Below are 22,791 nucleotides of genomic sequence, written 5' to 3' on the forward strand. Positions count from 1 at the left end.
TTCTCTGACATAGCATCACTTTGGGTCCTGGGGACTCCCTGGGTCACAAGTGTGTGTTTCAGTGGGAATAGGCAGCTTTTAGAGGATGATCTGACTCCAAAGCATCTCTCCAAGGTTCCTTTGTTGGTTTCCCTCTGTGTCTGGAGGCAGGGCTTGCCATGAGGTTGCCGTATCTCCTTTTTGGGGAGTGGAAAAAAAACATTTCGTAAGCTGCCTTGGGAGAGGCAGCAAGCAGGCACAAAAGTGGGGTGCTCTATATTGTCTGGATATCCTTTTTCCATTCCTGCAAACAGGCAGCTTGCATAGGTCGATTATGATTGCAGTCCTCCCCTTAGCTGAGTCATCTCCCACTGTCAGCCCATAACTGGGAGGTGTCAGTCTGGGTTTTTTGTGTCTTCTAAGATGCCATTTGGCAAACAAGACTAAAAATAATGGGCATTTAGATTTTTGTTTCAGTAGCTCAGCATCCAGCTGTGCCATGTGGTAGGTTTATTGCTGCTCCTCATTTCAAGAGTCCAAAGGAAACATTCGGCATCAATGATTTGGGCCAAAAGAAGTGCTTCCAGCCCTGCTTCTTTGAGCCCATGCCTTGTTTGGGTCATTCATTGCTCATCCTTAGCTGTGTGCTGTGATTTTTGTATTTTTAGCTCCATAAAAATGTAATTTTAGGGCATGTTTTTGTGTCTCATTGATGTGACAAACCCTTGTGGGAATGATCTATAAAATTAAGTTACTAGCTTTTCAACACTTTTTTTGTACTGAAATCATCTTGCACAATGTGGTAGAGAAATAATTCCTGTTGTGACCTTCTACTGATGGTTCAAATAACCTGTCTAAGAGACATCCTGTTTCTGGAGGGCCCTATTGCTTTAATTCCTGTTAAAATTGGTTTTGTCTTCTGTGGAACAGTGCTGCTGAAATTAAGTACTTGCAAATGCGTTTTACCTCCAGATAAACGTTGCAGTTTGCATTTTCAATCCCAGTGAAGCTTTAGCAGACTGCTACGTTTGGCCTAATCATTTGTACATTTTTAGGGATTTTTTTTTTAAGTTTAAAAATGAATATTTTATTTTAAGCCTGTGGACCATCTTGCCCACATCCAATGATGGATGTCTAATGAGATGACTTTTTGCCTCCACTAAATGGTTATATTGTTTGCACTGATGTATGCTAAGACTTGATGCATTAAATCTTTGGTCATTAGCCGATGCCATTAGCAGAAAAGTCCAAATCACTTAGAGCTGGGACTTAAGACTTTTCATTAAAACCCGAATTTGCATGTTATTGGATAAATCTGTTAATACGGTTTAGCCGGACTCAAGGAAGTTACTTGAAAACTTTTTACAGTGCGTATACAGGGTCAATGATGCCTGAGAGCCTCGAATTTGGGGAAAATGCCCCCTCTGAGGGCATGTGCTGAGCAACCCCTGCATCCATCCCACCCGGCCCTGCCTGCCCCTGCCACCTGTAATGCTGTGCATGCAGCCCCAGCTGTCAGCATTGCACTTTGTGTTGGGCTCAGGTCTGCTCCACTGCTGCCAGGAACCTCCCTGAAGGAGCTAAAATCCCAGCAGCAGGATCTCCTCACTTCATGGCAAACCGGGACAGCCCTTCCTGCCATTTTGGAGCCAGAGGGGGGTTGGTTTTGGCACTGGTTTCCCTTCACGAGTCTTCAAGCAGCATCACTGTGGTGGGGAACAGGGCTTGCCAGGAGCAAAGGCCAGCTGAGAAGAGTCACTGTTGTCATCAAATTCATCATTCCTCCATCATCACATCCATTCTTATATTTGTTTCTTTTTGTGCCATGTTTTTAAGAGGGCGGATGAGTCAAGAGCACTTCCAAAAACATCAGTCATGTTGGGTAGCTTGACCAGCCCAGTGTGATCTCTGATTTACTAAAAGTAAGATGCTGCCTGGTCAGCTCTAAGTTGCAGACTTAGCCGTGCTAAACAGAGGTTTTGAACACATAAAGGTGTGCCAGCTGCTTGGACAGGTGTCAAACCCTTGTCCTTACCTTCTATATGACAGAACTAAGATGTTTTCCCAATAAATGTCATACTCTTGCATTTTCTTAATCAAGAACATCTCTATTCAGTGCACCTTGAAAACTGCAGCTCAGAGAGAAGTTGACCCATTTCTCAGTTTTCTGGGCCTCTGATAGTCTTTGTTATGACATATGGTGTTGGATAGGCTGTAACAGAGACTTAATATAAATACATTTAAGAGAGGTCCTATTTCAAGCACTTTTGATCCACTGTGTGTGCAGTGCCGAAAGGCATCTTCCTGTCACCAGGGTGCAGGATGGATTTTTTTCTTGGTTTCCCCCAGGAGCCTGGGTCTGTATCCTGTGGGACTTGAGGAGGCCGATAAGGAAAAGTCATCCCATCCTGTGACGCACGTTGTCTGTCAGAACAGAAATGCTGGGCTTCAGAGGTTGTTGTCGGACAACCTGCTTTCACACAACACTTGTGCTTATGTGGTAGATGGAGCCATTTCCAAGGTTTGATTATTGGACTGAGGCACATCCCTCTGCCTGTGGGAGAAGCACATGGGCTTGTGGGTCTGAGTATGCCAGAAAAAATGACAAAGTTGTTGTGAGCAGGGATCCTGATAACCTCGAGGCAAGCAAAACAAGCTCGTGTCTTTGTCTTAACTCAGCAGACAGCTCTGGTGACAGAAACCAGAGCAGCTTTGTCACCAGGGAAGAGCTGAAGGTGGCACAAGAGTTGACACCAGGATAGACTCCAGCCCCCTTTCCCCCACCCAGAACCCCTGGGGCTCACTGGTCTCACTGGTCACATTCCACTGTTCCTCCCTGGAAAGCCCTCTGATGTCCAGTGGGCTTCCTCTGGTGGCTTAGGACAATTGTCCTTATTGTCCAAGCAAGCAATAAGCCAGAACACTGCAACTCAGGGGCTCAAGCTTGGACCTGTTAAAACATTGCTGGGCCTCTGTTCTCTTTAGCCAATAACAAACTGAGAGTGTTCTGGACAGGTCAGGAAACAATGAGGGAAAACACCTTTCCAGCTAATGGGATTTCTTGTATGCGACAAGGATGCAGCATGCAAAAGAAGGGATACTGTGCAGGGTAAAGGCTCATGGGGTGTGCCACCATCCAGAGCATTTGTAGTTTTTGGGGGTGCTAAGACACTTCTGGGGTTGTGTGTGTGATTTGATGATGCAGGTTCCTGCTTGTTGGGTGTGGGGCTCACCTTTACATCAGGAAAAAGATGAGTTGTTCAGGATGGCCAAAGTTAAAGGATCTTCTTGCAGAAATCAGAGCTTAAAATGAGCATGGACTGTCAAATTGTAGAGTGTTTGCTGGCAGCTTATCTCCATCCAAGAGAAACTACTGCTGAATTTGGAGAGTGAAATAAAACATTGCAACTGGGAATGTCTTTTCTGTGAGCCTGTGGCTTTTCTGCTAATTGAATGCCCTATCAGTGATATTTCCAAAACCAATGGGCTGTGTTAAACTAGGTGTAATCTCTGTATATGTGAACTCACAGTGCAGAAATTGAAGTGGACTTGTCCTCCCCCGATCAGAACCTTACAAGATCTGCGTGGCTCCCCACATGTTTCACCAGCACTCCAGGTCTCCTGACAGCCTTCCTGAGGAGGCAAGAACAAACAAATTAAGAAGTCATGGGAGAGAAGAAAATGGAGATAGCAGGGGATTTCTAATCAAGCTATTTTAATACTGGGTGTGCTTTAATCATTTACTTAATGGCAGTGCTTAATGAACACTTGAAACAAAGCGTGTTTCTGTCAGATATTCAACACCCGTGTTTTTAAAGCTGTCTTGAGGGAACTCAAATGCTTATTACAACTTTTCAGCAAAAAAAAAATCGCAGTTGTGCTATATTAATTTCCAAGATTGAAGGGGAGGGAGGGGTGAAAAAGTTGGAAAAAGACAAGAGTGTAGACAAGCCAATAATGGTGGCTTCTTACTAATGTTGCAATTAACCTGAATTTAGTGACTGATGGTAATCCATCTAGATAGATACTTATTCTAGGCTTTGTCAAATCACATTTACGCTTTTCTTTGCAGTGCTCCCCTGGCTGTTGCACTGAATTTTTTTTATTGCGTATCAACTCTTTGGGCTTCGGGCAGAGCAGTTTTCTCCAGTTCCTCTTGCCTGTCCTTGTATGCTGCCTGCACTTTCAGCTGTGACATCCCTTTGCTTCAGGTGCTGATCTTTGTGCCTGTGGACTGTGGCGTGGTCCTGTTGGCCATGAAGTTGCCTTTCCCGTGCATTGCAGACACAGCCGCTTGCTGCTCAGCTTCACAAAAAGGAAAGTGGTGTGAGCAACTGGAAGAAGGTCACAAACCTTTCCTGCTCCCAAAGAACCATGGGAAGCTCTAGCAAGCATCGTGATTGCCTCCTTTATCTGCTGATGATGTACTGGCAGCTTCTTCTCTCCAGATTCCAAGGGTTCCTGGCATGCTCTGGCTCTGGTTGCATGATCCAGTGTGTCCTTGGGAGATGGGAAAACATTCAATAACTGACTTAGAGTAACTTTCTTGTTCTGCCCTTTCCTGACTCCCAGAACTAAGTGCTACTTAGTTCCATGGTGAAGAGTTGAACACAGTACATGAAGAAGAGGGGGACCAGGAGGATTTTTTTGACCTTGTCAAGTCATCAGTTTGCCCCCTGAAATGTGCGGTTTTGATTTTCATTTTGTTCTGAGTAAGCGTTAGCAGTTGTGAAGCTGTAAAGTTTCACATCAGCAGCAAGGCAGCATTTCACTTCACCACCTTAAAATGGTGAGTCCCTGGGGTGTCCCCCCTGCTGTTGGTAAGCATGAAAGGTAGGTGAGATAAATGGCCTCCTGCCGCCCAGTTGTGAAGCAGGGTTAAAAGACTGCACCTTTTTTATTTGTCTTTCATAAATCACAGTATTCGTAAGCCCCTGTTTCCTGTGAGCAGTGTGCTCCTGTGGGAGTGCTTTCCTATCCCTGTTCCTTTTAGCTTCAGGGGAGGCTAAAAGTAATGCTGCAAGCCACCCCGCACCATACCTACTCTGGCATTTTCCCAACTGCACTGTTGGGAGGATTGAAGAAGGTTTTGAAAATTAATTTTGAAAATTAAATTAATTAATTTTGAAAATCAATAAAATTATCTCTGCTGTCAAGAGCCTAGAAAGAAGCTGGCTTTGGACATAAAACTCTTTCCTCTAAAAAATGGTTTGGGGACGGGGGAGTAACCTGAGCTCTCTATATATTGCCCTTGCTGCATCTTTGCAAAGTTGTCTATGAAAAGGGATTGTACAGTTGCTCCCCGGGAGGTGGCAAATTGTGACTGCTATTACTGCTGGTGCTGATGAGCTTGTTTCCTCTACTGGTAACTATTTTGGCCAAAACATGTTACTATTACCTCCTCCTTTTCCACCATTGGTACTCCTTTGCTGAAGCTTGTCCATGATGAACCCAGACGTAGGCCTGGTTTTGACATTGCTCCAAAATAACATTCTTCTTGATCTTGCATTTTTATTGCAACAGCTGGTCAGCAAAGGCATAAATACAGAGTTAGTTTAGCCATTAAAATGCTGTTGGTATTTTGAGAGGACAGCTGAAACTGCTGTCTTCTGGGTTTGCTAAAACCTTCAGCCCAAGGATGATTTCAGGGCTCCAGAAATGAGAATAGGCTAAAAAAGGATGAATTTTTCTTGTCTCTTCAGATCAAGGTAGCCTCAAATGCTCCCACAATAACAGGACCATTCAGTCCTTTTATTTTGTGGTACTGCTGTAGCAGTAGTGGAAAGGTTTGGAGATGGTTGGTGGGGTTTTTTGAGGAGCTATCTGTTGTGTTTTCCCCCTAAACGTAATGCTTGTTGTCAAAAAGTTGAAGCTGTATCTTCAAATGACCCCCTCTTTCAGGAATGAAAGGAAATGCATGCATTTCTTCATCCTTAAGTTGGTTTGGTTTTTTTTAGTTGACTTATTTTAGTCTTAATTGAGAAGACCATCTGCTAGTATCTGTAACCAATGCATAACTTGCTGACAGGAGAGGAAGAGTGGACAGGCTGGGACCTTTTTTTTTTTTTTTTTTGCTTTTTAGAAGTGACTTTGTGTTTAAAGAAAAGAGGGGAAACAAAAACCAGCCCAGCACCTCTTTGGATGTTGACGAGGGACGGTCGGGTCTTGTGTGCAGAGGCTTGCATGCCTCATGGTTCTCTGCAAAGCTCCCTGCCTGCCTGCAACCTCCTTTGTAAATGTGTGTCCTTTGAAGGGTCATTAATTTAATATCTTTCTCTGTGCAGCAGCTGGAACAAATGGTGGCCCCAGCTCCAGCAGGAGCTCCCAGCTGCCTGCCTCGCCCAGCGCTGACCTACAGGCATTTTTGCCGTGGTTGTCTCAGGCATTTTATAGTTTTTGCACACTTGTTGCATGTAAGATACCTTACAGGTGTGGGCCTTCACTGAAGCATTAGCTGGCTGTTTGGGGAGGGCTTGAGGTTTGGTTTTTTTCTGAACTCCTGCTTTTCTTCAGAAGCATTTCAAAAACAAGGGAAAACTTACTGGATTCAGACTGAATTTGTGCCGCAGCGTTTCACCACGAGCTCACCAGAGATTAATCTGAACTGTCTCACAGTGTGCTCCTTGGATGAGAGGGCAGGCACATGTCTGAAATGGTGAGTGGCTCAGCAAGTGCAGGTGCGGTACTGCCAGTGCAGGGCGCTTGCAGGGGTCACCCAACCATGTGGCAGCAGCTGCGCCAGTGCCGCAGCCAGGGGATTTCTCACTCTGCTCCTTGCCCTGGCCAAAATGCCTGAGTAAGTTCAAGCTTTACCACTTGCAGACTGTGATTGCTGTTTGCAAGGAAACTGTTTGCTGTTGGACTGACCTGTTCCTGAGTTACTTTACCACAGCAATAGCTTTAAAACAGGTGTCCAGTGCATAGCAAAGCTCCTGCTGGGATAATGCCGACTGCTGGGTCACGGCCCTCTTCCCTGCAAGCTCTTACCCTTTGCCCATCAACATTGTACTGGGGATTTTGGGGGTTTTTTTCAGGTCAGTCATAAAACTGAATAGCAGTTTCATCTTAGCCCTAACTGGCCAAATAATTTGGCGCCTGCTGTTTCCAGTACATGTGTGCTCTCCCAGTCCTCTTGGTGTCCTTCAGGGGAATGTTCCCTGCCTACACTGCCTCAGTTCAGCCTGAGAGCACATTCTTGGGAGAAATAAAAGATACCAGCTGGGAAGGCCAAGCTGATGAGAATGAGTGCCCCAGGGAGGGCCGCACAGAGGCTAGTTCCCAAGAGATGCTGGCATAGTCTGTGCTGCATGACTGTGCTCTGGGACTGGAGCCCTGGTGGCCATGTGGTCTCTGAGAAGGAGACCACCAAGGTTGAGTCACTCAGGAGTGTCCCTTTGAGCTGAGTGCTGTGGAGCACAGCTGTGCATCCCCAGGCCAACAGGAATAGGCTGTCCCTTTGCCATTGGCCTTTACTGTTTGTAACACATGCATGATAAGGTGTCCTAAAACATCACAGGAGGTCTTCAGGTTATAGACAACAGGTCCTCATTTTCAGTAGTTTACTTTTTCCAAATTGCATATCTTGAGTTACGCTGTATGTCCCATTTCCTTTACTTTCCAGGTCGTGTAAAGAACCTTAGGCACAGAGAATGGAACTTCACTGGTGTGGTGAGGTGTGGTAATACACCATTTATGCTGCACCAGAGCTGTGGTAGGGACAGCTTCGATAAACATTCAGCTTCTCCAGATTGTCTTGAAAATGAGAACGGAAATTTCATCTTCATTTGCTTTATTGTGGTTTTAGAAGCTGCTTGGATACCTGCTTGCACCAAAAAGCTATGTTTTGGTGGGTGGATGAAATATAATTTCTGTACTGAAAAACCGAAGAGCCTCACATAGGACAATGTAATTGTCTTGTTGAAGGCATGTGGACTGAGCGGGTTTTGCAGATTTTCAGGCTGTGCTGAGGAGAAAAGACACTCTGTGGACCGTACCTATATTAATGTCACCAGTGTGCCAGGGAGCACTGGTGGTGGGCTTGGTCAGCAGGTGGTCAGCAAGCCTTGGGGAATGGAGTTCCTCCTGCATGGAGGTCATGTTGACCAAGATCGAGTCTCTGTCATTCTCTCAAGTGTTTCTGCAGCTGTATGGATAGTCTTTGGAGGATTTGGAGAGACAAATGTAGTAGGGATGCCATGTTTGTGGGAGGAGGAATCCAGTGGGGAAAGATTGGGAAGCAGTAGAAGCAGTCTCATCAGAGCAGTTTTGTACTTCAGTATGAAGTAGAATTTGGCCATGGTTCACAGCCGTGGAAAGCAGTAGTGCCTACTGTGAGCAGTAGGTGGTGGAAGGGGCTTTGGCAACATCCCCAGTCCAGATGTCCCCAGGGAAAGGGTGCAGAGCAGTGTCCATGGGACTGGATGGGGATGCCTGGGGCCAATCCCTCACCACAGCTGGGGGTGAGAGGGTTGAGAAGGTGGCATGAGGGTCATCCAGGTGTCTGCATACAAGGTCTTGGTCTCCTGCCCTGAACCTTCTCTATTAGGAAGGCCCAGATAACCCATCTGGGTTGCCTTGTAGGGCAGGTGCCATGGCAGAACCATTTCAAGTCCATAGGGCCTTTGGAAAATATGTCATCAGACCTTTCTCGTCCTGGTTTAATTATGCATGTGTCACCCTGTGTGTCCTCCTGCTGCTGATCATCACTGTGACCATCTCAGTGGGACCAGAGGGAACCGGGAGGCTCAGCCTGTGCCCAGCGAGCCCCCCATCTGTTGTCATGTTGGGGTGACCAGCAGGAATTGGCTGCCAGAGATCCCCGGGTCTTCCCGAAGCAGTGTGGGGCAGGCAGACTGGGAAGCTTTGCATTATTGCTATTTTTTATTGTTACTTTTTTTCTCCCAATTTCTGGCTCTGCAGACCCTCAAATGCTCTTAATGGAGATATTGCCCGTTTATATGTTAATTTTAAGCTCGCTGACAAGCGGTTTGCTTTTTCTCCTGACTTCTCACGGTTCCTTCGCCCGTTGAAAGCCGCTGCCATGGGCTTAGGGGATAAGGTGCCGAGAATTAGAAAATAAAATCAAATCTGCAGGATGCTGGAGAGTGAGGGGGTACAGGGATTGGCACGCTCTAAGTATAAGTGGGTGATTTCTGAAAGCAAGGAACCCTGATACCAGGGGCGTGCATGACAATTACATCCAGTACAATACAAAATGTTAATTACTAAATTTTGAGAAATTAATGCTGATTAGCAGCTGTGTGTGTGTGACCTAAATACATCTATTGCTTATCTTTATTCATAATATACAGTTTATTGTTGATAAAGTAATGGCTGAATGGTGGGTTGGCCCACGAGTCTCATAGCTAGAGACTGAGGCCCGATTTGTAAAATCATCTGAAATTTGTTGGCATCTGTTTTTTGTGGAATTTATACGGATGGGAAAGATGAATAGCAGTCTGAGCTATTCCCTTTACAACTCAACTCCTAGATGTTATTGAGAATTCATATTGCTTTTATTATTTGATCATAAAAATGGACCTAATGCTTGTTGGCTTTAAAACACCTACTAGCGCTGCTTTCTCTCTCCATCTTGCAAAATATAAGACAAGGCCAAAGCTTAAATTAAAATCCTCAGGTTCTTATCTCTTTCCCACAGGAAAGCAAATCTGTGTTGAAAACCGTAAAATTAAGAGGAGAGCAAGGATAGCATAATTTAGCAAAAATTCATGGCACCAGATTCTGAGCTATATGACTGGAGGGATAGGTCAGACATTAAGAAGATACTGCCTGCTAATGCAAGTTCCTTAAGGTGGTGCTCTGGAAACAAGGAAAACGGAAAATGCTGCACTGGTTCCTGTTTGCTCCCTTTCCTCTACTCCTACCAGCCTTAACAATGAATTGAATTGTCCATTTACAACTGTCTGCTTCCAGAAGTCCAGAAAAATCATGGACTTGTGCATGGAGCTATGTCCTAACATCTGCTTTGTGCCAGGATTTCAGTAGTGAGCTCAATGAAAATTGATCATTGGCCTCTTAAATTATTTTTTTCCCAATTCCTTATTTTTGACAGGCTGTCCTTGCTGTCAGTGTGTCTGTCTGAAGGACAGCTTTATTATTTCGGAGGTGTTTTATTAAAAACGTGTTTGTTCCATAATTATTTGTGCTGAGGGGCAGGGTAGAGTGGCAGGGCACAAATGAGGAGTGCCTGTTACATGCTGGCATCATCACTATAGAAAGAGCCACTTGAGTTTCAAGCAGTGCTAATAATGCAGGATTTCATTGGGATTGAGGTGTTCCGTTGTCTTGCAACCTTGATCTTAGGGGATAATTTTGGACAGCATCCTGTCCCTAACGCTGTGCCGCTGCACTCTGGGAAGTGCTGGTGGGAAGTGTGCATCTTGCCCTGCAAGGACATCACCTTATGGCACCCATTTCAGGACCCTTGTGGGTGTTTGTAGCACTTTGAGTTCTTCTTAATAGTCAGAGGCCTCCAGCTGTCCCCATGTGCTCAGCAGGTCTCCTCTCCAACTGACCCTCCTGAGAATTCACTGCCAACTGCTTATATATGAAATCAGGCTTCTAAGGGTGGCCCTTTAGCTACCTCATAGACAGACGAAGAGTTTTCAACCAGAATTTGTTAAACTCAAGGGACAAACTTGCTGTTCCTCTAGTGATGGCAGGGGTTTGTCCCATCTGTGCCGTGCCACAGCCATGCAGGAAGAGCAGTGCGTAGGAAGAGGGAAGCTAATGAAGCTTGTGTTGCATTTAAGGCTGGAGATATCACAAACCTGTACTTTAAGCCTTCTTTTTTTAAATGCTGTTCCTGTAACCAAAGGGTTTCTCCAGCACTGCTGCTGACTCTGCTGTCCTTAGGTCACAGCCCTTGGTGCACAGTGCCTGCCTGCCCAGCACGTTGCTCCTCCTGCCCTGCAGCTCTCCATTTGCCATTTCCGCAGCCCTGTCTCAATGTCTCCCAAATGCCTTTCTTCCTGCTCCCAGCCCCCACCCATTTCCCTGCATTTCCTCAATATCTGCATCCCTCTTCGGGTGCCAGTGGTTTGAGGATGCTGATTCTGGCAGCAAACCTGGTTTCCATCCACTAGCCCCAATGCCATGTCTGTCCATCTGTTTCCCCCGCTTCAGTAATGCAAATATTTAAAAATAGCACTTTGGAAATGTTGGGTTGTTTGTTTGTTTTTTTGTTCCAAAGCAGAAGCCTCACCTCGCTAACACAATTCAATTTCTGTTCTTCTCTTGCAGTCCAACAAGGTGCCCGTGGTACAGCCTTCTCATGCGGTTCACCCCCTCACCCCTCTTATCACCTACAGCGATGAGCACTTTTCCCCGGGGTCACACCCGTCTCACGTCCCCTCCGACGTCAGCTCCAAACAAGGTGAGCCCATCCTTTCCCAGCACAGTGGGGATGGAGGGTGGTCCTGGTGCCCTCTGTCCTGCTGACAGAGCTAGTATTACCAATTTGTAATATTTTCAGAGGGAGGTTTCCAGGTGCATATGCCCACTTTCAGAGGTGGTAATTCTGCCATGATGCTGATATTTAACTTGAGTGCCTGAATTTTATGCTGTTTCTAATGTGATAATTTGGGCTTGCTTTTCTCATCAAAGTCTTTTAAAATCTCAGTAAACAGCAGCCAGTCTTCACCATCTCCTGTGGTGCTCAAGGTTTGCAGCATGGAAATGCAGAAAGGGCAACCATCCCTCACCTTCCTGAAAACAGAGGACAAGTGCTTCAGTAGTGGCGTTATTGAAACCTTTTCTTACACTTTATTTAATTTCCTTGTGTTCTACCTGTCCATACTCTTCTATACATCAGTTGGCATAATCAAAGCATTGCCTATAAAAGTAGTTTTTAGCCTGTGCAAGTAAAAGCTTTACAAATCTGATGTTATTTAACTTTCTTAGGCTGGCTGCCTTCTGCAGAACGCATCTTTTTAGATGTCCAAGTGATGGATGTCTGTTTTCTCTGCACCTCTAGGACCCCTTCAGGCAAACACAAAAGCCTCCCAGATCCACATCTGGGAATGTCAGACCAGCCCTGCTCAGGGTCAGTCTGCAGGCCCTCAGGGAAGAGCAGACAGTCTCCAAGGTGTCAAGCTCAGCCTGTGCCAAGAGCTTCTGCCCAACACCCAGGAGAACACAAGGGGTTCCTGGGAAGGGTGTGCTTGCTTGCAATAAATTGCAGGAGCTGGGGAGGAATGTGATGGATGTTGGGGAGGTGCAAGGGGAAGACTGGCCATGGCCGTCATGGGTCTGAGCCAGGGTTTGGGCAAGAACCTGAGCAGAAGAAGCCTGCATGGGAGAGCTGGTGGTGACGAGGGCAGGAGAGAGAGCAGAGGTTTTACAAAGGCATTCACTGTAGTCTGGATACCTCTGCACGGGCAGGAAGTCTGTCAGTGCCACAACTGGTCCTGGAGGATGCCTCTCCCTGCCTGTCCCACCTCGTGCTGTGACACCCAGTTGACAAAATCCTGAAGCTCTGCTTTACCTGGGCACACATCCGTATGCACAGTTGTCCCATTTATCTAAAGAGGCTTTTAGTCATCATTGTTCAGGGAGAGAGACTTTTTTTGTTCTGTTTTTCCCTGAATGCCTAGGTTTCATTTTGGCTGTGCTATGGAGATAATAACATGAGCTACATCCAGAAAATGCTATGGCCTGGTGGCTCTGTGTGGTTTTTGCTGTTTGTTGCTTAGGTTTTGTTTTTTCCTAGGGAAGAGGAATACAAAAAGCCCTCTGCCTGGAAAGCCTGGCCTGTAAATACATATATAGTATCTTTTTCAGACTTAGGAGAAGCAAATGGAGACCTCCTGTCCTCTTTTGTCTTCCTCCTTTGCATCAGTGCTTAGGAGAAGGATATTTACACTCATTCCCTGAAATCCCAGGGGTGCCACGTGTTAAGAGAACAGGATTTCCACCTCTTGCTGAAGCTGGCTGTGACAGCTGGGGCACAACCCGCTGCTGCAGTTTGTGAGCTCAAGAGGTTTTTGCTTACTGCATGCTGAGTTTGCCCTTCTGTGCCCCATTTTTTTGCCTTTACCGCAGTTTACTTTTGTATTCCTGTACAGCAGACCCCAACTGAACAACATCTGGTTTTTTGGTTTTTTGTTTCTGCTGCACATCTTCTCTTCTGCTTCTTCTCTACCCTCTCCCTTGTCCAGCATCCCACCAGTCACGAGTGCAAGCCTGCTGAGGGGCTCTGCCAGGAGGCACAAAGCTCATTGCCCTCTGGTGTTCCTGAAGAGGCTCTTGATCCCTTTGCTCAGTGTCTGGCAAAAATGGGGATGGATGATGTGGATAATGCAGGCTGGAGACTACTGGTTTTGTCTGGGATGGTCTCCTTGATGTGTGTGGTCTTTCCGTCCATGCTCCTTGTTTCGGCGCCACCAGCATGTGGGAGCAGCCGCAGTGAAGTAGCCCGTGCAGTTGCTGCAAAGAGGATTTTCTTTTTCCTCAGGTCCTCTGCCAAACGCCTCCAACCATTGTTTCTGTCCTCGCCTCCCACTGTGGGTCTGGAACAAGGCGCTGCCCTAGCGCCCTCGCCCTGATGCCAGGGTGCCCTCCTCCCACCAAAGGGAGTCCAACAAGGGGGTCCACAACAGCTTGCCCTCAGCACTGCCTCTTCCACCCAAGGCACTTTGGGATGGATACACAGCACCACCTTCCTAAAGGCAGTCACTTTTTTTTTTTTTTTTTTTTTTTTTTTTTTTTTTTTTTTTTTTTGTAATTTTAAATTTTTTCTTAACCCTCTCAAGAGAACTTGCTTTGGAGGGCACTGGCCCTATATATGGTAGCTCTGTGTGCTCCTGTGGGGACTAGGTGCTTGTAGCCCTCCACAAGGGGCCAGAAGTTTTGGATTAGCAATTACAACTAGTTAAGAGAGAGCAGTGTTGTCTCCATGGGTCAGAACTGCAGATTCTGGGGAAGGAGTGGCTCAGTTCCTTGTGCAGAACTTGGCCTGGCAGGGGCATGGTCATGTCATCACTGCCAGGAGCATCAGTCATCATCAGAGATGTGAGAGATGAGGTGCTGCACTTCTTTTCCACCTTGTTTGGTTTTCTTTTTTTTTTAACCACTCAGAAAGAGTGTTCCATCTCATGTAAAAGCCCTGGGATATATAAAGTGTTTCCTTTTCTGTCAGCTACCAGCTGTTTTCACCTTTGAAAAGATAATTGGCCAGAAACTCGATCCTCACTTAGGTAGTGGTTCCAAGTCTGAAAATTCAGGTTTTTTAAGACAATGACACCACTGGTATTATTTTCCATGCTTTCCTGAATTATTTTCCACACAGTCCTGACAGGTATTCTTCAAATCCTGTAATTAAATTCAGAAGATTTAAATACAAACTGGGCAGGGGAATAAATCAGTAACATCAGTCTATAAACTAAGTCTCAAGGTAGCACACGCTCAGTCTTGGACCTTTGGAGTGTCACCACATAAATATTTAATACCCTTTTAAAGCAGCTGATTTAACATGTGAAGTAGACTTAACAATTCCTTCTGCTTCACCCCCTCTTCCCCAAACACATTTAAATAAACCAATGTCTTTGTGGCCTCTGCAACTGTAATTCCATGTCTCCTGGGGGCACAAGGTTTAGGTGAAGAATGGAGACCACAGACCCTTTTGGGATGAGGATTAGCTTTAATCTTGAGGTGATTCTTGCAGTTGTAGGACTCTGTGTTCTGGGGAATGTGAGCTGATGGATCATTCCTGATGGGACTCTTATTTTTCCATGAAATACTACCATTGCAAAACAGATTGACCTTGGAGCCCACAGGAGTCAACTTGATGAAGAGCTTAGTTGGAACTGGAGTGACAATTGGAAGCCAAATGAATCATATCAAGTGTGACCATTACAGGCCTGAAAATTATTCTTAATTAACCACTGATCCTCTGTGGTAGCAAGTTTCCAAAATCTGTGAATTCATAAGGGAACCCGTGAAAATATAAAAGTAGCAATTTACCTAATCTAATAGCTCTGCTGTGCTGCTTCTTTGACAACGCTTTATTTTCCCCTTGTTCCATGATGTGTTAGAAGAGGTCCTCAGGATCCTGTTGGGTTTGGTGAGACCATTGAGAGGACAGTAGTACCTAATGCACTTCACAGGAGATCTAAACTTGCACAGGTCCTTGCCCACACATTTACTTCCTCCTTCCACGTTGTTTTTTCCGGTATCTCTCTTTGAATCGCAGTATTGTGTGCAAATTGTTTTAAAGGTCGCCCGTGGAGCCTTTTGCTTTTAACACCAGAAGAAGGTGGTTATTCCTTATCCAGAGAACTAGTTCCACTGTAGTATCAGCTGGGAACTGTAGGTCATACATTGAGTATTTTGAGGGGAAACTCACTCATTCTTCTGTGCTTTTTAACAGGCATGTCCAGGCATCCTCCAGCTCCTGATCTCCCTACCTTCTATCCCTTGTCTCCAGGGGGGGTTGGACAGATAACACCACCTCTTGGCTGGTAAGATTTTTTAGCATCTTTTCAGACACCTGCATGCTCACACCATTCCCTACTGTTGAATCAATAGTAGCATTTACAAAATAATAATAATGTCATTCCAGTAAGAAATTGCTACTTTATTTTAGCTGAAAAGATGAAAAAATGTTGAACTTTGAAATGAAATGAATCTGTTTTTTAAACAAGTGCAGAAATTGAAGTGTTAGATTTTACTTTGAAGTCTGTATGTTTCTTATGGCTCAGATTTGTGGCTCTTAGCTTTTGGAAAGATAGCAGAAAACAGTTCTTAAGTAATTAAATGTAAATTTTAATAAACAAAATTTCAATTACTGAAGAGAGGGGAGGTAGGAAAGAACTTTGAAGTGTGTGTGTGGGGGGGAGATCTTGAAACTGCCCCAAATGGAGAACAATCTTTTATAGTCTGCTGCTTTTTACAGTTTCTGTATGGAGAGAAGCCTCTGCCATTGGGAGATCTTGCTGCTCTTGCTAATACTAGCACTGTCATGATCTCTTGCTGCCACTCAGGGTGTGATTTTCCTTTTGGAGGAAATTTTCGGAGGAATAGATTTGGCAGGGTGCTTCATGTCTGCTTGGGGTACATATGTACTTGCCTTCAGTTCTCCTGGAGCAAGGAGTAAGGCAACTTGGCCACAGTTTCAGTGCTTTAGAATCATTATTGTGACTATTCTGTGCCCATGCAATGAGGGATGCAGATTTTTTTGGTTTTTAATGTCTCCATGGGAGGGAAACATGATCCAGATGACAACAGGCAGAGAAAGTAGAGAGCAGAAGATGGTGAAATATTGTATTGCTAGCATATCTTGCAGGAAAGGCCACATGCCTTTTTGGAACAAATAATTAGTAGATATCAAACTAAAATATGGAAGTATCTGACTATCTATTTTTTTAATCTTTCCCCTTCCCCATTTTGCTGCTTAGCTGACTCCTCACTTCCACTGCCACCAGGCAGTTGCTAGCATGCATCTTCCAGATGTGGTCAATCATTTCTTCTGAATGGTTTCTCGGTGCAGAAGCTGGGGGGAGGGAAGAGGGAAAAGAGAAAGAAGACATACTCAGCTGTCCCTTATGCTATGGCTCCCGGCTGTGAGGTAGCACTGTTGAGACTCCCTTCAACTTTTTTTTTTTCATTTCCTCTTCCCTTTGAGCACTGCTCATTTCCAGTAATATGCTCCAAGAGTGAAATCTGTGTCCTGAACCTTACAAAGGCCAGGTTCCACTTTTTCCTCATCTGAGAGCTGATGGACCAGTCGATAAGCAACTGTCTGAATAGGATTGATGTGTGTGGTGTCCCTCTGGCTGGTGGAGGTGTTTGGGCTGAACTGGTATTTGCTCACATTACCATCACCAGCTTCAGGGTGTTCATTGTAGCCATGACTGGACCCTCGTGGACTGAAAGTAATCAAAATGTGATGATGGTAAAAATTAAAGACCTCAAATGATGGACTGGTGGTAAAATATTCTGTATATGTGGGAGTGGAAAGGAGGCAAAAACTTCTATGCAAGCTTCTCTTGCTGGACTGCAAAGTTTGATCTTTAAGTAGTAAGATAGACTTGTGTCGCTGTGGGCTTTTACATGGTTGGGTTGGGGATTTTTTTATGGAATCAGTTTCTCCTTAGAAAAGCTGTCCACTTGTACCTCACTATGCTAATGGAGAGAGTCCTAAGTTTTCAAAGACTTAATAAAACTGTTCAAAAGGCTTTTTAGCTTAATAATTCACCATCTGGTGTTCTCGCTCTGATCTACAGTAGAACTATTTGGAATAAGATGCTTTTTTCCTAAGAGCTTTTTTAACAAATCTGATTCCAGTGCTTCTAAAACTAGGTGAGAGAGGGATAGAGACTGAGGAGTGTGCATGTGTGTGTGCCCCAGGGGAGGAACGCTGGTTGTTTTGCTTTCCCTCCCAGTGGAAACTTAGATTGGGAACCTTTCAATAGCAAGGGAGAAAGTTCAAAGCATTTAAGTATTCATTAGTTTCATTAGGAGAACTCTTGAAAGTGTTAGCTCTTGTAATTTATTTGTGACTAGTACTGAGTTCCCATCAAGAGCTTGTAACTCTAGAGTAACCACTGAATACCATATCACATGATTGATGGGTTCCTTTCTTCTGTGACCTCAGGCAAGGTCAGCCTGTATATCCCATCTCGAGTGGATTCAGGCAGCCCTATCCATCCTCACTCTCAGTCGACCCTTCCATGTCCAGGTAGGTGTAGGAAGTGAATGACTGACTGGGGAGTAACTGCTGGCATTAGAGGGCAAGTTGCTCTTCCGCTTGCGTCTTGGTCTGCCTTTGCTTGCTTTTCAGTCAGCTAAACCCTTACGCATACATTTTTTATTTAACTTTTGTGTGTATATGCAGTTTGCCTGGATCCCACACTGGTCTCATTCAGCATTTTCTTGTCAGTCTCTGAAGTGTTGCAATGAGGAGCACCAGTGAATTGTCAACAATTAATTGAGCTGTTTCATCTGAAATGAGTCATTAGTTCATTTCTAGATGCAATACATAGTGTTGTGCATAGCATCCTTGGGTTTTGCTCATGTCTGTGTGCAACCAGGTGGATTGTCACTCTAGTGTGTGTTCTCTAGTTCCAGTTTCCAAATCGTTGGTAATTAGTCTTGAAGCATGTAGGTAATGCTCTGTGTGGAAACTTGCTCACAAGAAGGTATTTCATAGCCCAAAGCCACTAATGGCAGGGGATGCCAGCACAGTATTTGTACTGGTGTGTGACTCAGGCACTGTGTCTTTATGTCTAAGTGCAAGCAAGCAATGCTAATTGAGACTTGGCCATGACACACTCCAGACCTCCTATGCTCTGCTTCCGCATTCTAAAGACAGCTTCTGCATCCTGTGCTTGGTGTACAAGAGGCTGCAATGTACCGTTCTTGGGGTTTTTTTTCTGTGATCTGTAAAAGAGACATCCTCTTGCACAGGGATTGAAGGCAGGCCGCTTGATAAGTGGTAGGTCCTCTTACCTCTTTGTGTGTGGGCTCCTTTGGATTATCACTGTCCCTTCACTTCTTTACAGGGGAATGATAAGCATGTGCCTGTCAGGGTGATTGGGAAGAAAACCCATTCTTTCTCCATGATAAAATCACTTGATTTGGTTACAGGGCTTTGTGTTTCCTTTATTTTGATCACATGAAGGAAAAAGGCAACTAGGGGACTGGGAATGGTGAAAGGAGGGGCTGGATGCCATTCCTTAGCCATCACTCTTTCAGCAAAACTATGGAGCATGAGCTTGCTTTTGATGTTAACAGTACTTTCCACCAGTTTAAAATACAGAATGCAGGTTTTCTGCTGTGCCAGAGTTTGCAATGCTCAGCACCTTCAAGATCTGTCTCAGCTGCCCTTGAGAATGACTTGGGTTAGTAGGGTGGGATTATTCAGTTAGTGGTATTTTGGGGTTTTTTTCCATTTTCCTTCTTGTACAAATGAAAGGAAGCTCTAATTAGGACAGAGATTTCTCCCTGCTCCCATCCTTCATCCAGGATGCAGGATTTTCAAAGTTCATTTTAAGCATTTGAGGTAAGAACAGTGGGTTCAGATGAAATGATGTTAAAGTCTTCTACCTTAAGTACCTTGAAAAGTAAAGAGAGCCATCAGGGACTTCTTGAAAAGACTCTTCTTTCATTTTATTTGTTTCTGCATGGCAGTTTCCTCCTTTGCATTGGCTGGTGGTGGATATTTCAAGGATGTTTATATCTTGGTGTGGAAATACATTTTTTTGGTTAAGAAATGTGTATTTTTATTGCTAGACAGTGCAACAGTACAAACATTAAATATTTCTTGTGTGCATTGCTAAAAGTGTTTGCCTGAAAGGTAATAAAACAACTTCTCTAGAACCAAAAATGTTGACTGGTTTGTCTGTTTTTCTTGAATAGTTGGGCTACAATGCACAAATCTTAGCCAAATATTTTTCGTGTGCTCTTTAAGAGTTGTCTTCATTGCAAGCTCCATAGCATTTGCATTCTTGGAGTGTCCTGCTGCTGTCATACGTGTTTGATGCCTGTCCTCAGCGGGGTACAGACCTTGCTTTGTTTTCTCTTTTAGGTTTTCACATCACATGATTCCTGGTCCTCCAGGCCCTCACACAACTGGAATCCCTCACCCAGCTATTGTAACACCTCAAGTAAAACAAGAACATCTGCACAATGACAGTGAGCTAATGCACGTGTGAGTCTGCCTTTCTGCTCTAGCCCTTAATGAATAAATGTTTGAGAACTAACTCTATCTGAAAAAGAGTCAAGGATGCTTAAAAAAAAAGTGCCTTTCATGACCTCTTTGAATTTACCTCTTCTCCTATAACTAAAACAGGGACTGTGGGCTCCTGTTTGGTAAGGGTAATGAGAAGCCATTTTTCATTCCAGTCCAGCATTTTTAAGCTGTTGGCAACAGCCATCTTGATTCAGTTCATAATCATGGACCTGTCTAGTTGTGACTGGTGCTTGTGTGTGAACACATGAACTTCTGCTGGAAAAGTTCTTACCTGCAAAATTCGCTAGTAAAAAGCAGTCTCATTGCTCAAAGTACTCAAAGTCAAAAGACCTAGGAAAGAAGGGGGTAAGAAGCTATTCTCCTGCCTGTGGCAGTGGTCTTTTAGGGTACCACGAATGGCCTTTCAAAAAGAGAATTGAGACAAGTCTGCAGCAGATTCACAGATTAAATGTTACTTGCCAGAGAATGTCAACCTGACATCCTCCCTGAGTATCAAACTAAAAGATATGAAAGTGGATGGGACATGACCACTGAAATTCTCATTCTTACTACTTAAGTGCTACTGTAACCACAAGTTAGTAATTTTCCTCTGGATCTTTTTAAGTTGATGGCAAATTAATGCTTTTTTTCCCTTTCCCTTTCCCTTTCCCTTTCCCTTTCCCTTTCCCTTTCCCTTTCCCTACCGCGTTTCAGGAAGCCTCAGCATGAACAGAGAAAAGAACAAGAGCCAAAAAGACCTCATATTAAGAAACCTCTGAATGCTTTCATGTTGTACATGAAAGAAATGAGAGCAAACGTTGTAGCAGAGTGTACTCTGAAAGAAAGCGCAGCTATCAACCAGATCCTTGGCAGAAGGGTATGTACAGGAGGGTTTGTGAGCGCTCGTGTGTGCTGCTAATTTGTGTTTCTCTTTAGCTGGGTGTGAAGGCTGACTTTCTGCTTGAGGTGATAACTAATGTGCAACTATCAAATTAGCTATAGAAGATAAAACATGCACAACAGAAATAAAAGCAGCATCTTCATTTTCTTTTTTCAGCGTTAGCAACATCATCATATTTGTGTTTGTTCCACTCATGTTATGGTGTCAGCATCTCAGACACGAAATACCCTCAGTCACACATAGAAGAAGCATTTTAATCACATTCTGGGCCTTCCCTTAGGCTGGTGTTCATCAGAGCAGGAAGGGATCATTCAAAGATGAACACTGGATGCCACTGGAGATGAAACTCAAAAGTGAATATAATGTGGTCCAGTTGTAGTCATGTAGGTTGGGAGGGACCCACAGAGGTCATGTTGTCCAACATCTGCACAAAGCAGGTCCAGTTAAATCAGGTTGCTCAGGAACCTTACCAGCCAAGTTTTGAATGTCTCTGAAGTCATCAGCCGAGTACTGATGATCCCAGTACATGTACCAGAGCCTTGCTGAGAGCTGTATGCTCCTGTGGCATTGTAGTCATGTTTTGTACTTTCCACACTCAGAAAAAAAACCTATGCAGGCCAGCTCACAGTACAGCCTTTGTGTTCTCTGTCAGTGTTACTCTTGCAAGGAAAGGCAGGAGAGGCAAATTCCCATTTTGCAACTGACTCCCAGAAATGAGAAAAGGGGTGACTTTTGTATCAGTATGAGTTTGAGTGGGGATTATTCAAATTCCCAGTGAACACCTCCTTTTGATCACTGACCAAGGCAGTATTGAGAAGCACTGTGACTCTGAAAACCTTGTACTTTTAAGTGGGAAATCAGTACATGACCTTAAAGTGCTCCTTTTATATTACAGTTGAAAGACTTCCGCCTCCAAACAGAGCAGAATTCTACTGGTACTTATCCTAGTTCATGCAGTCTTCTGCTTTCTGTTGTTCCTGTTACCTCCTCTTAAAGGACATCTTGGTATTTTGCCTTTTCCATGCTTTCATGCAAGTCTCTAGAATCACATATGGGCCATCTACTTAAGAGTTGGACTTGATGATCCTTGAGGGTCCCTTTCAACTCACAGTATTCTCTGATCTGTGAACTACCCTTACAGGTGATGGCAGTCCCAGATGGTTTATCTTAGCTGCTTAGTGTGTCAGCCTTGTTTTCTTGGCCTGGACAAGGGCAGTGGCTTATTTATCTGTGTTTTGGTAAGGAATCAGCCTCAGGGGTCCTTTGTGTGCTTTTTCTGCAGCTTGGACTCCTCTTTTCAAGTTACTGTTCTCCATGAAAGTACCTCGAATTCCACTTTTCCTGTGGTGCAAATGAGGCATGAGTTATCCAATGCAATTGCTTGGACATTAATTATTGTCAAGTGTTTTGTGTTCAGTCATCATGGTCACTATTTACCCTGTGCTACCCCGGAGGAGGAACCATCTCTGTCCTCACGAGCTGACACAGTGTGCTGCTGGGCTCCTTGATGCCACAGCATTATGTTTGCTACCTTCCAGTTTTTGAATGTGCATGTGGAGTTTGAGAGTTGCAGGCAGGCTGAACTGCTGTGCTTTCAATAACACGTGCAACTTGCCACGTCAAGGCAGGCAAGAGCTTTAGTTCACATCCTCTGATGTGTAACCAAACAACATATTAAATCATACAAATGTGATCTGGTCTGAAATATTTGTTCTGTATGCTAGTCTTGTATGAGTGTCTTAATGATTTCCTAATGATTGTTTGTCTGGTTTTTGGATTTTTTTAATAATTTCTTCTCCCCTTACTTCCCCATGGAGGTTGTCAAACAAGAAGATGCATCTTATGCTGCAGCAGTGGAACTTAATTCTAGATAAAAGGCTTTTACTTTTTCTGGTTCAGGTCTATGATAGGTGTTTCAACAAGAACAAAATTACTGGATACTAATGTAGCTGGTACCTTTCCAAATGTGCAGGTTGTGAGGTTTTTTGGTTTGGTGGGTTTTTGTTGGGTTTTTTTGTTGGTTTTTTTGGGTTTTTTTTTTTTTGGGGGGGGGGGGTTGTTGTTGTTGTTGTTTTGCAGGGGAGGGTGTGGTATCTTTAAGTACATGAAACCAGGAAATTTATTCTTGCTTGGCTGCAAAGGTCAATTCATGTAATTTGTAAGACTGCAGTTCTGTGATTTCTTTATCTTTGAAATTTTTGCAGTTGCCATTTCCTTTGTC

At 44.4% G+C, this 22,791-nt stretch overlaps 1 protein-coding gene across 6 annotated transcripts in view; it reads left to right on the plus strand.

Moving 5' to 3' along the window:
• LEF1 (lymphoid enhancer binding factor 1) overlaps nt 1-22,791 on the plus strand; it is a 71,115-nt gene that overhangs the window by 29,973 nt on the left and 18,351 nt on the right. For 4 of the 6 annotated variants that reach the window (XM_066186253.1, XM_066186255.1, XM_066186254.1 and 1 more), the window contains 5 exons: nt 11,242-11,374; nt 15,368-15,458; nt 17,594-17,677; nt 19,526-19,648; nt 20,384-20,546. In XM_066186253.1, coding sequence (XP_066042350.1) covers nt 11,242-11,374; nt 15,368-15,458; nt 17,594-17,677; nt 19,526-19,648; nt 20,384-20,546 — 594 coding nt within the window. The remainder of the gene's footprint in view (nt 1-11,241; nt 11,375-15,367; nt 15,459-17,593; nt 17,678-19,525; nt 19,649-20,383; nt 20,547-22,791) is intronic. The other 2 variants (XM_066186256.1, XM_066186257.1) reach the window with 1 other exon arrangement.

Source organism: Chamaea fasciata, unplaced genomic scaffold (assembly GCF_029207755.1).
Source record: "Chamaea fasciata isolate MVZ Bird 193981 ecotype frontalis unplaced genomic scaffold, bChaFas1.0.hap1 SCAF_6, whole genome shotgun sequence".
NCBI lineage: Eukaryota > Metazoa > Chordata > Aves > Passeriformes > Sylviidae > Chamaea > Chamaea fasciata.